Raw genomic sequence first — 19,018 nt, forward strand, 5'->3', positions numbered from 1 at the left:
CTGTTGAGGAAATAAATTAGAGTACAGATTGCAACATACGTTTCATTACCAACCTTTAATCAAATTTAAAACCCTTTCTTTGACTTTTCCACAGTGAAAGTCAACACAGTCCTGTAAAAATTAATGTTTTGAAATTAATACACTGTAATAGATGATCTGTGCATGGTAAAACATGATGATCATGTTCCACAAAGTGACATGGTGCTATGTACCATTCCATGCAATATCCAGTCATAACAGTAAATTGAAGAAAATATCTAATGGTATTCTTTATAGTAAATCCATTGAAAATATGCACAAAGAAACATATTTTCTAGAATTTGTCTGCTTATATTCCATTTAAATCCAAATGCTTCTTGCTAATACACTCACACTAACTATAGAAACTGTATTTATGAAACATTCATATTTGTGACATGTCCAAAGTGTGTGATTTATTTACTAAAATTAATATATCAGACACTGGGAGTTTCTAAAAAGAAACTTTTATTTTGGCTTGAAAAATAATTTAGCTGAAAAATTCATACAGGATGGTGAGGGTATTGGCTTCGTAATGTATATCAATGAACAGAGAACATTTTGTGTGGAATTAATTGGACCCATTTATGGGACTAAACTATTTGATTTCATGGGTAACAAGGGTTCTGCATAAAAAATAGTTAAGTCAGTCTCTTAAAGGCAAAGGAAATAAGTGAAATAAACCAGTATTATTGTGATAACTTTATTTATAACTGTAACTTTGCACTATTGCAGAGGAAAAATAGAGAGTTGTATGCTTGATTATAATAGCAATTCCCTTCATTCTGTGTCTTAAATGGTTCTAATTCCAGTCATGGGTCTACAGAAGTACAACTATATACATGTAGTTTAGCATAATAGTTCATGGTGTATATGAGAGTGATTTAGAGTTGCTGTCTGCAATTTTGGTACATTATTATTAAATTGTTAAAAGCATGTATTTCCTTATGTATAGGGAAGGAAGAGCTGCCCTTGTGACTTCATTTGGCATCTTTAAATACATGGCCTGTTACAGTCTCACTCAGTTTGTGTCTGTGCTTATCTTGTACTGGGTATGTATCATCAGAACATTTTTATGTAACCAGTATTATTAGATGGAAAGACATGTATAACTTATTCACTAACAATGACACCACTGACAGTGTTTAGAATTTTGTTTTGAAAGTTCTGTGTTCCCACACCAAAACTGCCTACCCTTCTGCACATGAGATTCTCACGTGGGATCTAACTCAAGTTAGTCTCATGTGCAATTTAACATGCAAATTAGGTAGAACTCACGTGAGCAAATAGATTCTAATAAGAAAATCACATGTGCAGGAATTGTTACCAAAAGCAATATATTGCTCACGTGAGCCACACCTTGCTCACATGAGCCACACCTCGCTCACGTGAGCAAGATCTGCTCACGTGAGCCACACCTCGCTCATGTGAGCAAGATTTTGCTCACGTGAGCAGCATCTTGCTCACATGAGCAAAAACAACAAAAAACAACTATAATATTTAGTTTTTATTGAATACAAGAATTAAACAGAGTAAGATCAATATTCAAATCTAGTAATCATAAGCATATAATTTGAGTTCGATTAGTGATCTTTTAATAAGGTAAGACAACTAGAGTATGTATGTATGTACCTGTTATATTAATACATCACATTTATTCTAAACACTTTAAGGTCATAATGAAAGATACTGCTGGAAATTTGCTTCACATGAAGACCATTCTTCACTGTTCCAGAAAATTTGAAGCAAACAAAACGTGTAATTGACATTCCTGCTTCTGAATTTCATTATTTGCCAGTCTGCAACAATATTTTCACTTGGAGATTGTTCTCTTTGAATCAATGCACTTCCTGTTGACCACTGAATTTAAGTTAGCAGGCTCAGTTTTGAACTGTTGAAAAATGAAACCTGAAATGGAAATGAAAAAGTTGGTAGAAGTTATTTTTCTTCTGATCACAGCATTTGAGACATTATGTAAGGTTGATTTTTAAAGATTTGTTTTACAAGGTAAAGGCAAAATACATAATTCTAGTTTGGATTAGCTGGCACTTTATCACACTGTGAAAATAGAAGCCAACTGTTTTCCCAAGGACACACTTACGCAGCCAACCCAGTCTGAAAATTCATCCTTTGGACTATGAGTCAAATAGCTCTACCAATAGAATTACCATAGTTCAGTAGCAAATATATAAACTGCACTGTTGATGAGATACCTGCAAGTCATGTTGCATATTCCAAATTTGACTACTTCTGAATAAAGATGCCAATGTGTACCTGGGTATTCTCCCATAGATAATAACCTGGGTAATAAAACGAACAATTGGGTACCCGTTAAAAAAAAAGTGTTCACAGGGGCTCATATGGTTGCTTACAATTTACTCGTCATACGTGGCCTGTATAATAATACAATCCTTTCTCAAGTGACCTGTTTGAGAATCAACGCTGACATTTCAAGCCTGACCATCCTAACTTCATGCCTGTCCATGGTTCATGTGCCAATTTTCTCATGACTTAAAACACTCTTGTTTTCAGATCCTGGTGACATTATCTGGGTCAAATAAAATTAAGCACAATATGAATGTCTGGTTTAACTTAGCTACTGTAACATGCACTTCTTATACCACCATGTTAGGACAAAAAATGAATGAAATGGACAGCTATATAGACTGAAATATAAAGATAAAAAAAGTTTGCTACTTAATAACAGTTTTGAAAAAAACAAATAAAAATTAATGCATTTGTAACTTCTGCATGAATTTTACATCAAACAGTTCCAAGAAAACAGACAGGTTCTTGAATGTGAAACCATTTGCCCTAGATTCATTCTATTACGATACTACGCACATAGCAGTCCAGCTTAAATAGAAAATAAATGGCACCAGATATCATTTTTAAAAAAAGAAGAAAAAAACAACAACAAAAATAACCCTGGATGTATCAATGCAACTGATGGATGTTATGTAACTGAAAAATGTTAGAGAAAAGAGATTTTGTTAAACTTAAAAACATGTTGCACAGGACCGTCGTTATGGGATGAACCATGGCAGGTTGAGAATAATACAACAATCAACATTTATGGACTTTATGACGATTCGCGAAAGTTACTGTAGACATGTACACTAGTCAAAATGACTGTTATGCACAAATAATTTATCAATTTCTTTTGTGTCTATTCTCATCCATACTACTAATCCACATGAGTTCAGCTGATTTGTGACAAAAATTATAACTGCATATACATTTTTCATACAGTTTTCTGTAATAATGGCATGTAATTTATACTCGTTGTGCTCAGATTATGATTTTTGCCACTTATATCAGTAATAATTATGCTTACAGCTCTTTTTGGGATTGGAACATGTGAACCTACAACAAAGCAGTTCAGCTTCACATTTAATACAATTTCCTTTTGATTGTATACTCTGGTAACCAATCGTTAGGAATGATGGGTACACATTAGAAATTTCCAAAATATTGACATCTCTACTTCTGGAACAGTCCTCTGGAAGATTTCTCCAAAACTTTTAGGATACATTTTTCCAAAATATGTACATTTGCAATATATAAAGAAATTCAAAATCTGGTTTCCACTTTTTATATTTTAAAAAAAAATGTATTGGGGGTCAAATTTTCGAGTCTGAAATGCATATGTTATCATGTGTATTACATCAAAAGATTTGAAGCGTCTTATACATACCCTTTACTGGAGTTGGAATTTCCTCTAGCATGGCAATGGGGTTTTGTCTGACTTCTTCCTGTTGCTGTCAATGTTTTGCACTTCTTTTAAATGATTGCTAACTTTGTTGTGTTCATTAAATTTTGTGACCTTCATCAAATTTAATCTGTAAAAAGATAACAATTAGTATAATTGATCCTTTTAAATCTATGCAGAACAGAAAGAATGCACTGAAATGAGAAAACGATTTGGTTGGCAAAAGAGTCCTAGTCTATAAGTGTATATAAGCATTAAGAAAAGCTGTAATCCTTATCCAATTAAATCTCTGTTTTAAATTTAGCAATCAAAATATTTGACAGACAGGGCAAATGTCTTTAGGAATAAAATCATGAATCAAGCTACTGCATTTGGTTCTCAATCGTGTATGCTTATCTTGATCCACCCAATCAGCAATAAAATAATACGAAGAACATTTATGTTTGTACATATTGTTTCAATCAGTAACGCAAGTGCTCCTCACTGAGGCGCCCGCATTATTATTGGGGGTGGGGGTAAGAGCCAGACATGGTTGCACAGTTGAATTGTGGAAGGCTTAAATATTCGATGATAGTGTGGTGTAGATATCATTTTTAGAAACAGGAGGTTGAATTATTATCTTTAAGTAAAATCTGAAACAAACCCTTGGCTCAATTTTAAATGACCATGCGAATTTATGCTTATGCTTATAATGTCGATGATTCAGGCTATCCACTTTGATCATTCTGTATGCGAAAATTGTAAAAAGAAATGAGAAAAAGTAACTTACCTCTTTCTCGGCAAAGAACCAGTCTTTCATAATCTTTGAATCTTCCCTAACAGCACGTCGACGTCTTCTGTTTCGTACTGGACATTAACATCAGTACCGACGTGGACATCTTTAGATGTTGGTGTTTTTTTCTATATTTTAATAATGTCCACACTCTTGCTGTCAGAATGTCTTAAGAACAAACATGTTGCAGGAGAATATTAAATAACTTTCTTCATAAACAGCGTGGCCCTTGCTAAGAGAACATGGCCCGCGCGTAAATTTCTGTCTGTTCGGTTTAAAAGTGCTATTCTACATGTACACTGTAGGTCAACATCCAGCATTTGTCGAGTTTATCTGAGGCGCCATAAAGGGTAAATTATTAGTAAACACGTTGTTGTACGCATAGGGGCTTGTATCATTGATTACAATATAAAAGTCAGTCATATATTTAGCATAAAAATAATACTTTTATTATTTTATACTATTGTATGACTGACATTTAAATTGTAGGCAACGATGCGAGCCCTTCTGGTTTTACACTCCTTTGTACACATGTACTCGGGTATTTCTTAATGTTATATTTTATATATCAAATAAATGCTATTTTATCATCTGATGTTTCATAAAAGCTGAGCTATAAGTGAATTCATATCATTAATAAGTTAATTAATATAGACCTAGTTAATTTTGATGTTTTTACAGTAGCTTGTGCCAAGCCATGCCCCATAGGACACTCTAATGGTTCTAACAAGCCGATTCTTCCACCGTGTACTCTGATAACCTGGGTCACAGAAAAGTTAACGGAAACGTCAGTGATTTGTTTTGTGATTATTTCAATAGGAAATTTCTTTTATAAACTTTGAAATGACACGATCAGAACATTTAAATGGCTGCAAAAAGCAAAATTTTCCATTGCCAAGAATATACACGTGTAAAACAGTGCGAAACAGCTACACAACCAAACACGACTGGATTAGGCAGTTTCTTACGGATTTATTAAATTTTATGTACAGTACATGTTTTTTTATACTGATAATGTACATATGCATAGAAAACGGGGTTGGGGTGAAACCTCGATAATAATTTGTCTAATACGTAACCTGTTCGACTGTTCAGTTGGCGTTTGAATTTTGGCGGACACTAGACAAAATGTTTAATGTTACCCCGCGTATTTCTTTGATGCCAGACATTCAACGTCGGTGGACAATGTTTTATTAAACACGTTAATATTATTAATCCATTATGGTTTCTGCGTGGATTAAACATAGACCGTTTTATAGAATATGGGGAGGGGGGCGTCAAGCGTACGTACGCGGGGGGGGGAAGCGTAAAAAAAGTATGCATGTGTTGGGGGGGGGGGTCAAGCTTTGCCAGATTTTTGCGTACGTACTAAATGGATGACCCCAAAGCCGAATTACACAATTCAGTAAGTATAAGATTGTATTGACTTTTTGTGCGAATGTTAGGCATGGAAGAAAATGACGTAGTTTATGTAATTCTCTAATTTTTCTGGAAAATGACTTGAGAGTTTATTAGGCCAAAAGGACTGTGCATCAGTGTTTATTTTTTTTCCAGATATGTGGCTATGTATTTGTTTTACAATTTTATAGTGGGGTTTTAGAAGTTTGTGAATAAATGAGTTGCATCATATGTTTATGGAACATAGGATTCATTTTAGGGCAAAAGTTTTATTTCCTTTTTATATTTGTAAACCGTGTATTTTGGGGAGAGAAACATTTAACCTTTTTACGGATTACTTTATTAAACATTAACCACGATCAGTATGCTAGTTATTAACTCTATTCTTTGACAGATGTTAAAGTTTAATGGGTAGTCTGGTTATACGAGACCTTAATTCTGAATTGTTTCGTTTTATGAACAGTGAAATGAACCTTAATATGTTCAAATACAAGGAGCCTGTTGGGTCAAAATAAGATTAAAACTCACTGTGAGAAAATAAGTTGAAGATGTTTTAAAATTTAAAAAATACAACAAAGCAACATGAACAAGTGCAAAGTAGAAATGATGTCTATTTGACAATAATGGAGATGCTTGACATTCAACATTTACACAAAATATTTAAGTCCAAATTGCTCATGTGATAACTCACATGAGAAAATCCAACTTTGAATAAATTTGAAATAAGTGTTTAATCAGAATCAAAGTCCAAGTTTCTCACGTGATAACTCACGTGAGAAATTAGAACTCTGCCTTATTTTCAGGCATGGTTGTATGTAATGGAAAAGAATGTTTTCTAAGTTCTACTTTCTCATGTGAAAATTTAGATTCTCACGTGAGCAAAATCTGCTCACGTGAGAATCAGGTTAGTTTTTCCTTGGCTCACAAGATCTAACAAACTGCACACATGAGCCTGCAAAATCTACCCAATTTGCATACATTTCTAACAAGGTTCTCATGTGCAGCTTATGAGCAGCTCATGTGAACTTGTGAGATTTTTCTGTACGGGTTACACTGAAAGACTTCCAGCTCTCTAGCCATCCCAACACTAAATATAAATCCGTATCAAATCCCATCTTTTTATCTGTTCATTTTTTACCCTAAATCTGTGTAACATCCCTATATTTTGTGGCATAAGTAGTTAAGCCAAATTTGTGGGGAGCCTGCCTTGCAGAAATGTGATCCGGTAATTATGTTGGTTCCATGTACATGTCCGTCCATCTGTTTCTCCAGCCTCTGTCTGTATCTATGTCCACAACCTACATTAAGCTCAGTGTTAAAGTTCTAGATTATGCATAATGTTAAAAGAGCTGAATATAAGGACACAGAATGACTCATTATGATGGACATACTCAGTATATGAACCGATACAACTGAAAGGTCATCAACATAGTAACAAAAAAGCAAAACCAATAAAGTTTGTAAAACGTTACAAACAATTTATTTATCAAAGTTACATAATGAAAATCTAAGAGGAACTTACAGTATCATCAATTGAATTAAAAATAATTACAAAACAAAGTTTTATACAAGTCAAAAATAATTAACTGTTCAAGATAAGTTTCAGATCTTTGAATATACTGGTCTGCCAAGAGTCATGATGTGGCAGAATAGTGTTGTCCTGAACTCCTTTGAATAATTCACAATAGTCCTGGAATAATATTGTAGTCCAGTGAGCACTTTCTGATTCTAATGAATAATTCAAACAAATATTTCCCCTCAAATAATATCAAAATACAACATAAAATATGTCTGAAGACTTGATATTCCAACAAGAACACAAAGATAAGGATGAATAAATTGTCCAGCCATTGCAACTTATATACAAAAAATTAGTGGTAGAAAACACATTATTCTACTCATATGGGACAGTTTGCAAATCTCCAACATTGTAAAAGAACCCACATGACCTAACCCATCATATGGGAAATAAATTAATTCAAAGAACCCACCTGACTGACCTGTCCGATGGAAAACAAACCCAAACTTCCCAAAATGTTTACTACTAATATTATTATTAACTGTAAACACGCACATAAACATATGTTTATAGATTCAACATGACCTTACACTCTTAATGTCTTAAGATATATCGTATACATGTACGTAATTTAGCTATAAATAATAGACAGATGGTATGGACTATTTTTATAATAGTTAAACAAGGATCCATACATCTTTAAGAATGTAGAACATAAAACGTACACAGAATTGATGTATTCAGTAAAGATGGACAGACAGACTGCATAATGCTGTGATTTACTGCAACAAGTAGCTTTAAAGTTCCCGAGTCATCCCTGTATTCCTAATGCTATACAAAGTGTCATTCCTTGTCATTGCATCATCTGAGAAAAGCCAAATTAATGTACAGGATATCCAATAAAAGTGCTCCTGAATATTTACAATCACTATTCCAGTATAGGCTACCTGGCAATACTCCCCAACCTGCGATCCGTGTCTTCCAAACAGTATAAAATTCCCAAACCAAATAAGGAATTATTTTTAAAAAGTCTCCAATACTCAGGAACATTGCTCTGGAATAGTATTCCAGTTGATATTAGAAATGCCCAGTCTGTTTCCTTCTTCCAACCCCAATATGTCCAGTGGCTTCAGAGATGCAGCTAAAATAAGTAAGTTCCTTTATATGAGGGCCTCAAGGTAGATTAGTTCTTAGCTAATTGTGTTACCCTCTTTAAATAAAATCATTATTATTATTATTATTATTAAGGTCTTATGAAGGGGTCTGTGAGTTTGTGATTCTTATATTCTTTATTCCAAAATTCTACTAACCTTGAGAATATTAGGCATTATTGTGCATTTAAATGTTGGAAGTTCTAATGTTCTTGCTATACTATATTCAGTTCTGGGTGGTGGTGGTTGAAATATAATACTCTCCATGTCTGTCCCATCTTGCATTGTCACATTTTTTTGTTGTAAGTTTGAGCTCAATATCTGTTTGAAGGACTTGGGAGGAAAAAAAATTGGTGTGATTATAAATATATATATTGAAGACTTAGGTCACAGTTTTGAACAGAAATATTGATGGAGGTATGGCTCTTGACTGACTTAGACTTAAATATTCAATCAAGGTATCTTCAGTTGCACCATACAAGGAGGAGTACCTGTGTTATTTGAACACATTTCAAGTCACACATGTTTCTGTCATCTGGTGTTTTTTTTCTAGTTTTAGGAGTCTTAGTATAGTAAAATCTGGAAGCTAGTGTTATATTCTCTCAATACAGGTGGTATTCATGAGAAGATCTTTGTGGTGGAGGGAGGTAGGGAACAAAATGAAACCACTGTTACATTGTTTCGTGTTTTGGCTCTCATAAACAGCAACAACAAAAAAGTGAAGACAATAAGCTTTGTAAAAATTTAACAGATAATTTATTTCCCTAGAAAACATGGTAAAAATGAGAAAAAGAACTTACGGCTTTAAGAATCAAATCCAAATCTAATCCCAAAATAATCCAATGTTCTAATGAATTTGACAAAAATCCAAAATGGAAGGCAATGAAGTATACTGTAGTCAGTATAATACTGAAGTGTCACCAGTTCTTTGTTGAACCACAGAAAATAATATTCCGGTGTTTGAAATCTGTAAATTTCAATAATTATCTTTGTCCAAGAATTAATTCCAAGCACAAGTATTTACAGGGAAAAATAATCTCTTAGAATCCAAATAATTTGAAGAAAATTTAAATTTAAACTCCAATTGGTTACAACAGAAAAAAAACACCTTGACATCTAAGAGTTTAAAGCCCAACTGAAATATTTTCTCAAAACATCACTATTAAATCTGGCTACTGCACAATTCCAGTAAAACCAGAATTTTGAGATAATAATGTAGAAGCTATTTACATGTCTAAAATCATGTACTCCTAGTATAGCCTCGATTTCACTCTATAAATCCCACACTAAGAAAAAATAAAAGTGTAAAAAAAAGTTATTAACTTAAAGTCATGAAATAAGGAGAGGAACTAGGTCAGCATTAGATACAAAGTTCTAATAATAGGTTTTCAAAAAAACTGAACTGAATTTCCGGAAAATATCAAATTCAGTAGATGAAATTACATTACAATAGCATGTAATGGAATATAAAAATAATATATACAAATTTAAAACCAGCAAACAAACAGTTAAATTAAATCAAACATACATAACAACACCAAAGATCCAGCCTGGTGCAGTAAACATGTCCTGAGAAACAAACGCTCTTGCCAGCATAAAATTCTCTTTCAGTACTTGTTGTTTAATTTGGAAAATGTTGTTTGTAAGTTTTCTGATTTTGGTTATTGGTAGTGCAAACTAAGAATAAATAAATAAAAACTAACAGACATTACTGCAAATATTGTCTAAATTTGTATGAATTACTCCTGGCACCATTAGCATCATCCTCAATCAGGTTTATAGTTCAGAAGATTTTTATTTACATTGCTATCTTCATGCAAATTATGGTGCTTTTTTAATTATTCTTATCAACCCCTTGGAATATAGTTCACAGTTCCCTTTATCAATACCTGCCATTGTTACTAAAGGTTAACCCCAGTGTAAAATTTGTATAAATGTAGCCATATCTTTAGCTGTAGGCATGATATATTCTTTGAACTTGTTCAAGTAGTGGCATAGTAAGAAATTCAGGAAACCCCACCCACCACACACACACAATAGTAATTCTGAGACATCATTCTGATCCATCCCCATTGCAAATAGGTCACAGTGTCCTACTTTTCTTACACTTTTCACTTCATTAATTATGGGTTAACCAGTGCAAAATATTTAGCTTCATAGAAATTCTGTAGTTGTGTACATGGTATTCAAAGAACTAGATAAGGTGTTTCTTGCATCATTCTGAAACTCTCCAGGAGAATTGTGGTCGAGTGACCTACATTCCACACACTAAGGACTATTGTTTATATGTGAACTTCAGTGTAAAAGTCTGGTCTTACTGGCAATTCTCCAGCTAAAGGTATGTGTGTTCATGAAAATTGCTTAGTTTGTTTCTTACTTCACTCTAAACCATCCCATTTGAAAGTTTATCACAGAAACCTACTTTTGTTACACAAAAATGACAGGTTAATCCTAGAGTAAATGTTTTGTCCTCCTGAAAGATCTCAATCAGTAGGTATGGTATCCACATTAGACTTGGTTGGGGTGTTCCTTGCATCATTATGCTCTTTCTAAGAAAAAAGTAGGTCACTGTAACTTTTCTTACTACTTTGTTATATGCAGATTATTCCCAGTGTTAGACAAACATCAGGGTATTTGTGAACCTGTTTAATTCTATGACCGTAGCTAGCTAGCTCTTCTGATTTTCCATTTGACCACAAAATACATGCAAAATAAACTTCATTCAGATTTCACATAGTAATTGATTTCAGTGTTATAAAACTAGTCTTAATTGACAGCAAAAGCTATCTCAAGTCAGGTTTTACTGTATCACCGAGTGTTACCACTCCACATTCTGTTTATCCATATTGACTTCATTTAAGTCAATGTCTATGTCATTGATAGAGTCTAAGATGAATTGAATAACCTTGATGCATAACCACATGTAAAGAAATTAGTGATATGAATTTTCGTTTTATTGCAGATTGGAAATAACTTGACAGATTTTGAATTCTTGTTCATTGATCTCGTCCTGTTGACAACTCTCAGTGTTACATGCAAGTATTTTATTTTTGTATATCTCATACGAAATTTTTACGTGGACTTTAAGGCAGATTTCATATTGGGGTTTTTAAGCGCTTTCTGCCTAAACCGTAATTGCTCATATTAAGGAAGCTTAGATGAGCTTCAAGTGGAATTCTGGCAGATTCAGGATGAAATTTTAGGCAAAATACGCAAATTAGTTGTCCTAATATTCTGCTTGAATAATAAAATTTCATTCTGAAATGAAAATCCACCTGAAATCCTGTACAACATTTTCCAGGCAGACTTTAGGAAGATTTCAGACAGGTTTCTTGAGCATTTTCTGCCTACTGGTACCCATAAACTTAATGAAGCTTAGGCGAATTTCAAGTGGACCTTAGGTGGATTTCTGGCAGAATTTTAGGTGAAATATGCTGATTAGTTGTCCTAAGATTCTGCTTAAACAAAAAAATCCATCTAAGATTTCTGTCTGAAATAAAACCCTACTTGAAAAAAAAAAACAGCCTAAAATTTCAACCTGAAATAAAAATCCACCTAAGGTTTCCCTCTAAAAAATGGCTGCCTAAAATGTTCACATAAATATCATCCAATAAAAAAAATCTGCTTCAGATTTTTATTAACTGCCTGAAGATTCTTAGACATCATTGGGAATCAATGATAAATATTCACAATAATTTTTAAAATGAATCATAAATTTTATTTTGACAGACATTATCAAACAAGATTCAGGTTTTTTCATGTCCTCATTTTTTTTCCTACATACAAAACCTAATCCCTGATGGCATCATTTAAGTCTTTTTTCATTTCACTGGAAGTTTGGTGAGATTACACAAATATTTTAACCAAAACTTTGATTGAAATTTTGGCAAGATCTCACTAAAATTTCACTGAAATATTTGTGAGATTTTACATAAATTCTAGCCAAAACTTTCACCAAAATTTTGGTGAGGTTTCACACAAATTTTGGTCAAAACTTTCACTGAACTTTTGGTGAGATCTCTAACATTTCACTAAAATTTTGATCATTATATAGTATTTATCTGAAGTGTTAGCAATTTTTCAGACATTTCAAAGGGTTTTCAAACAAATAATGGATATGAATTAAACAGGACTTTATTAATCAAGGTGATATTTCAGTGTACATGAAAAAAATATACAGATGTTGTAATTATATGGCATCCAAGGCAAGAGATAATGGTTAATAACAATAATATAAATAATAAAGACTTTATTTAGCGAAGGTACTGAATTACAGAACTAATCTACCTTGAGGCCTTCTATCTATTACGTACAATATATATAGTAAATACAACATGATGTGAAAAATCTGGCTTGACACTAAATAATTAAGTGATCTTAAAAATCAAAGTATCAAGTCTGGAACATATGCACAGGCATTTGTGAACATACATATATAAAATATTATCCTGCATTGAAAAATTCAGCTGTGAAAATGATGCAAAATTACAGAAAAGCATCCATTTGAGACACTGATTATGAAAAAAAGAAATGCTAGGAGCCTGAATTATGTCACTGTTTTACAGTGCAGACTTGATTTTTTAATAATGTACAAACTATGATTATGTTGTGGTGTCTTGAATTAGTCCTTGTTGCATAACCAGCCGTGACATATAACATTTATCATGATATATTTACTCTTATTTTACTCTGAATTCTAACACAACTAGAATATTTTGATAATACCAGTATAAACAATAATACCACTCATGATATTGAAGGATGATTCTACTTGCAGGCCAAGAAAACTCCGCAGAGATATGACTATCTTTGATAGACATGGGTATCTGGTAACAATATCAACAATTCCCACCAGTGAGCTATACATTGTCCCACCTTAAACTCTGGAAGTTAATCAGTTTGGATTTGTATAACTTCGAAATTATCCTGGTTTAACTCCTTGTCATAATTGGCACATTAGCCATTTCTATAAAGCTCTTCATGGCACTAAAAGCAAAATACTAGTCCTGGTGATCAGTTTTCATACAGATTGACCAATTACGTTCCCATCGATTTTGCATTTTAAGCTGTTCTCAATGTCACACATTTTTCAACTGATTATTCAAACTTGTATCCTGCTCTGAAATTCGAATCGCCATATTTAGCAAGCATACTCATTCCCATCAGCTTCTATTATGTGACAATTCATTGGGCAAGTACAGACTTTTGACCAATCAGAAAGCACTTTACAGTGATCATCTGTTAAATAATATGCAGAACAAATACTTGTTAGAAAGCTCATTGTGGAAGGGGACCAAATAGAGTATTATAAAAAAGAAAACAGTTTTGGAGACAGTATTAAAAAAGGGTCCATATCAAGGAACAGATTCAGGTCAGGAGCAAAGTGAAACTCGGCTTTAAAACAGAAAACAAGAAAACAGTCTTGTTTGAGGGCAGTTAAATCCAATTAAAGTTAAACAAAAATACAAGAACAACGACAACAAAAATTTGAAAAAGAGATAGAGCAGGGAAAGATGTGGAAAGAAGTTATTGTTCCCAAAATAAACAATAAAATTACAGAAACGAGAAATATAAATGTTGCTGAAAATCATTCAAATTGTACAAGAAACAAAAAATAAATTTTATTATATCTTATTGATATTGTTCATTTAAATGTCAGTGATACTACAATAAAAAAATATCACTATATTTTCAGAATTTTTGGCAAACTGTCAGTGAAATTTAAATCACAAAGTCTCACTGATATTTTCAGAAATGTTGGCACAGTCAGTGAAATTTCAATCACAATATATATATAAATATATATATATATATATATATATATATATATATATTCATTTGTCTTGGAAAAATTGAAGTGTATATAAGTTTCAGTTTTTATATGAGTAATTTACCTTATCACTGATGATTGAACTATTGCAGTAAATTCACATTCACATGAATTGCTTATTATTTTAGAAGTGTTGTCTATGATAAATCAGTTGTTGAACAGTTTGATACAATCTAGTCACTCTTAATATCTTAAAACCTATGCCTCTATATAAAAAACTTAGCAAAAGATAATCACTACAATTAATGTTCATGAATTTAAAAAATTTAAATTTACAGATAATACATAACATTTTGACATCGTTAGCTCTGTTGGTCATATAACTTAATAGCTTGGGAGATGATCTGTTGTCTCATATCCATTGTCTACTTTCCGATGTCTATCCATTGATTAGCACAAGTTTGTTATCACTACTCCTAAACTATATATAGTTCCCAATCGAAATGCCTGTGGGCATTTACAACTTCCATTCCACTGCCTTAATGGTCAAGTGCTTGACAACAACAGGGTTAACATGCTTCATATAATTTATCAATATTTATTTAGTTTACTCTGACAGTTAAATCATGGTAAATACATGCTGTGTTGTTGGCTGTCATAATCGATCAGGTCGTGATAAAAAATTGTTTTATTCCATCCCGTCTGTGATAAAAAATCAAGGAGAAAAGACTCGACAGTTGAGTGAAGTACGCCAAACCTTCTGGTTAGCTCATCTGAACAGGTCCAACTTTGTGCACACCAAGCATTCCAAAAGATGTTCTGATAATTTTATATCTGGTAAGTTTACAATCTTCTTTTTCATTTTTATGTACATCAGTGTGGACCATTTTAATGTACATCATTGTAGTCTGCTTTAATGTACATCAGTGTAGTCCACTTCGTACATCAGTGTAGTCCATTTTAATGTACATCAGTATAGTCCATTTTAATGTATATCAGTGTAGTTTATTTTAATGTACATCAATATAGTCCATTTTTAATGTACATCACTGTAGTCCATTTCAATGTACATCATTGTAGTCCGTTTCAATGTACATCATTGTAGTCTGTTTCAGTGTACATCAGTGTAGTCCATTTCAATGTACATCACTGTAGTCCATTTCAATGTACATCATTGTAGTCTGTTTTAATGTACATCACTGTAGTCAGTTTCAGTGTACATCAGTGTAGTCCATTTTAATGTACATCAGTTTAGTCCATTTCAATGTACATCATTGTTGTCCGTTTCAGTGTACATCAGTGTGATCTGTTTCAATGTACGTCAGTGTAGTCTGTTTCATCAGTGTCTAGTCTGTTTCAGTGTACTTCAGTGTAGTCTGTTTCAGTGTACATCAGTGTAGTCTGTTTTAATGAACATCAGTATAAACAGTGTTGCAAATGTCACAAGGTGATATATACATGTATAAGTACTGTTGTTTAGGTACATATACATATATAATGAACGTACTTATTATCAGGGAAATTACTGACATATTTTGGATGGTCATCACTGATTTTTTAAGCTAGAAAGTTGAGGGGCTATTTAAAGTAAATTATTTATATAGTGTCAGTATGTTGCATCTAACTGCCTGGATAATGCAAAAGAGCTTCAGTGCGTCTGGTCACTAATGATCTACAGCAGTTCATTATGTCTGATCACATTTCTCAGGGAATTAAAAATGGAGATGGAGATTGAAGCGGAAGGAAGTGGGCTGGGTTGGTACTTGTGTCCTGTTTGAACATATCTTGTTTGTAATGCTGGAAAATGTATCACAACTACATTTCTATTCTCGTAATACTCTGAGTAATGCTAAGTAATATTTAATGTCATTTTTTTCATATGTTGCCTACAAAAATTGCACTCATGTTTGAATATTCCCTAATATGCTTTCAGGTAAGCCTGCTGTACTTTATGATGAAACAACCTTGACTGGGCACCCACTACAACAGAATGGCAGAGCGCAAAAAAAGAAAGAGGTTTATGATGCTGCACAGGCTTTGCTTAACTTGTTGTCACAATTCAAGAGGAAAATGTTGAATCTGATAATATTTCAGTTGTTTCTGGAAACAATTGTCAAGTTAAGTGCAAGTTCTATTAAACGGGTAAACTGGAAAATAATTTTGGAGATTCTCATAATGAAAATACTTTGGATGTAAACAAGATTAGTAAATTAACAATGGATGAACTAAACAGATTGACATTAGAGAACTTTGACCTGAGGCAGCAGAAATCTGCAACTGAAGTTACTGAAGAGTCCTTTATTGGAAATGATGAAAAAGTGAAATATTATACTGTTTTACCAACATCCTGCAATCTTAATGGCTGTGTACAAATTAGTGTAAGGTTACATCAATGACTCCTCAAAGTGTTCTTTGTCAAAATTTCAAAAATGTATTCTTGTGTTAATGAGGTTGAGACTGAACATACTATTACAGGACTTAGCATACAGATTCATTGTTTCTAAAACAACTGTTTCAAGACTGTTTCTTTCATTGATAAGTGTCATGTATTCACAGTTGCAATTCTTAATTTTCTGGCCAGACAGGGGTGAGCTCCGGAAAACAATGCCCATGGAATTTAGGAACACTTTTGGCTCATAAGTTGCTGTGATTATAGACTGTTTTGAGATCTTCATTGAGCACCCATCAGATCTTCATGCAAGAGCATCTACCTGGTCATCGCACAAGCATCATAAAACAGTAAAATACTTAATTGGTATTACACCTCAGGGGTTATATCATTTCTGTTAGAGGCATGGGGAGGATGTGCTACTGATAAATTCATTACAGAAAATTGTGGCTTTTTGAATAAATTAAACCATGGGGATATAGTTTTAGCTGACCATGGATTTAACTTAAAAAAATGTGTTGGACTAAGAGGTGCTGAGACAAAAATTCCAGCATTTTCAAGAGGCAAGAGACAAATGTCTGCCCTGGAACTTGAGACATCCAGAAAATTATCACACTTAAGAATTCACGTAGAAAGGGTTATTGGCCAGTTGAGGAACACACTACTTCAGGACACACTTCCTATCGACTGTCATAAGTTCTGAAGATGAGATTTCTGTTATAGATAAAATTACTACTGTGTACTAATTAATTTGTGTGAATCTGTTGTACCATTCAATTAAAATTTAATCTTCTGTTGTGTACATCTATTCTTATCAATAATTGAATGTGATAACTGCCAACCTGCTATAAAGTAATGATACCAGCATACTGTTGTTTTCACTGTTAGCCACAGTAAATGTTTATGAATGATTGAAAGCTAGGTAAAAAATGTGCTATATGAGTGTATTTGGGGAATAAATGTACTGTACGAGTGTACTTTGGCAATAAATGTACTGTATGAGTGTAATTGGGGAATAAATGTACTGTATGAGTGTACTTGGGGAACAAATGTACTGTTTGTGTGTATTTGGGGAATATATGTACTGTATGAGTGTATTTGGGGAATAAATGTACTGTATGAGTGTATTTGGGGAATAAGTGTACTGTTTGTGTGTATTTGTGGAATATATGTACTGTATGAGTGTATTTGGGGAATAAATGTACTGTATGAGTGTACTTGGGGAATAAATGTACTATAATAGTGTATTTGGGAAATAAATGTACTGTAATAGTGTATTTGGGGAATAAATGTACTGTATGAGTGTACTTGGGGAATAAATGTACTGTATGTCTGTATTTGGTGAATAAATGTACTGTATGAGTGTATTTGGGGAATAAATGTACTGTATGAGTGTACTTTGGGAGTAAATGTACTGTATGAGTGTACTTGGGGAATAAATGTACTGTATGAGTGTATTTGGAGAATAAATGTACTGTATGATAGTACTTGTTACAAATATTTATAAATTTCATGAAGCTAAATACTATGATTTTGTATAACTTTAATGAATTTCAATACAAGTTAGCAACCCTCTTCAAATTAAATGCTTCAAGAACAACTATTTCAAGAGTTGTTTTCATTTATTAATAGATCAATACACATCACTTAAATATTGTCCTACATCATTTATTACAGTACTTTTGTATTGTCCATATATATACCATATATTTCTCTCTCTCTCTCTCTCTTTCTCTCTCTCTCTCTCTCTCTCTCTCTCTCTCTCTCTCTCTCTCTATATATATATATATATATATATTTATCATCCTTTTTCCCATTCTTTATGACTCCTCATGATTCAAAGCTAAATTAACTCTTAAGTCACTGTAAAATTCTCATATATATATATTTAATTATTATCAAAACATTTATGTAGAGATACATGAACACAACAAATCTGTCACCTGACACTGAAATCTCAACTTCTGTTTCTGCACATCTTGTATTTTAGTCTTTTTAAATTCTGGTTGAGAACAGGTGGAACAATACCATTTTCCTTCTGGAACTCTTTTCAAGTTAACACATTCAAAGTGAAACCACTTGAAAGAACATGTTGCATTATCACACCCAATAACTGAATCATTTTCAGGATCATAAACTGTTTGACATGTACAAATAATACCACCACTGCTTTCTTCACTGACAGAGTAGTTAACAATATTGGCATGACTGAGAGACAGCCTTTCACACAGAACGTTATTTATATGGTCATTTCAAACAGGCCTTGAGTAATATTTTCCCACTAGCTCA

General features: G+C 33.0%; 2 protein-coding genes and 1 long non-coding RNA gene across 3 annotated transcripts in view; 2 read left to right on the forward strand and 1 right to left on the reverse strand.

The window, feature by feature from the left end:
* Positions 1-19,018, forward strand: part of LOC149798094 (polyamine-transporting ATPase 13A3-like) — a 139,670-nt gene that overhangs the window by 92,971 nt on the left and 27,681 nt on the right. Inside the window, exons 22-23 of the mRNA XM_089960838.1 lie at positions 974-1,070; positions 11,533-11,605. Of these exons, the coding sequence (XP_089816964.1) occupies positions 974-1,070; positions 11,533-11,605 (170 nt within the window). The remainder of the gene's footprint in view (positions 1-973; positions 1,071-11,532; positions 11,606-19,018) is intronic.
* Positions 1,525-4,796, reverse strand: LOC149798096 (uncharacterized). The gene is made up of 3 exons (XR_016421580.1): positions 4,500-4,796; positions 3,716-3,860; positions 1,525-1,926 (listed from the first exon to the last, which is right to left on the reverse strand). It is a non-coding gene; the product is annotated as an uncharacterized LOC149798096 (long non-coding RNA).
* Positions 14,619-18,332, forward strand: LOC149798097 (uncharacterized). The gene is made up of 2 exons (XM_089963186.1): positions 14,619-15,177; positions 16,274-18,332. The coding sequence occupies exons 1-2, from the start codon at positions 14,967-14,969 to the stop codon at positions 16,534-16,536; spliced, it is 474 nt and encodes a 157-aa protein (XP_089819312.1). The 5' UTR covers positions 14,619-14,966; the 3' UTR covers positions 16,537-18,332.

This window comes from Sinohyriopsis cumingii, chromosome 6 (assembly GCF_028554795.1).
Source record: "Sinohyriopsis cumingii isolate HCF-2022 chromosome 6, ASM2855479v2, whole genome shotgun sequence".
Taxonomy (NCBI): Eukaryota; Metazoa; Mollusca; class Bivalvia; order Unionida; family Unionidae; genus Sinohyriopsis; species Sinohyriopsis cumingii.

Bases quoted from the DNA above. Each gene is read 5' to 3' on its own strand.
- LOC149798097 (XM_089963186.1), top strand. From the start codon at position 14,967: ATGGTAAATACATGCTGTGTTGTTGGCTGTCATAATCGATCAGGTCGT. The intron at 15,178-16,273 runs GTAAGTTTACAA...ATATGCTTTCAG, and splicing joins TTCTGATAATTTTATATCTG to GTAAGCCTGCTGTACTTTAT.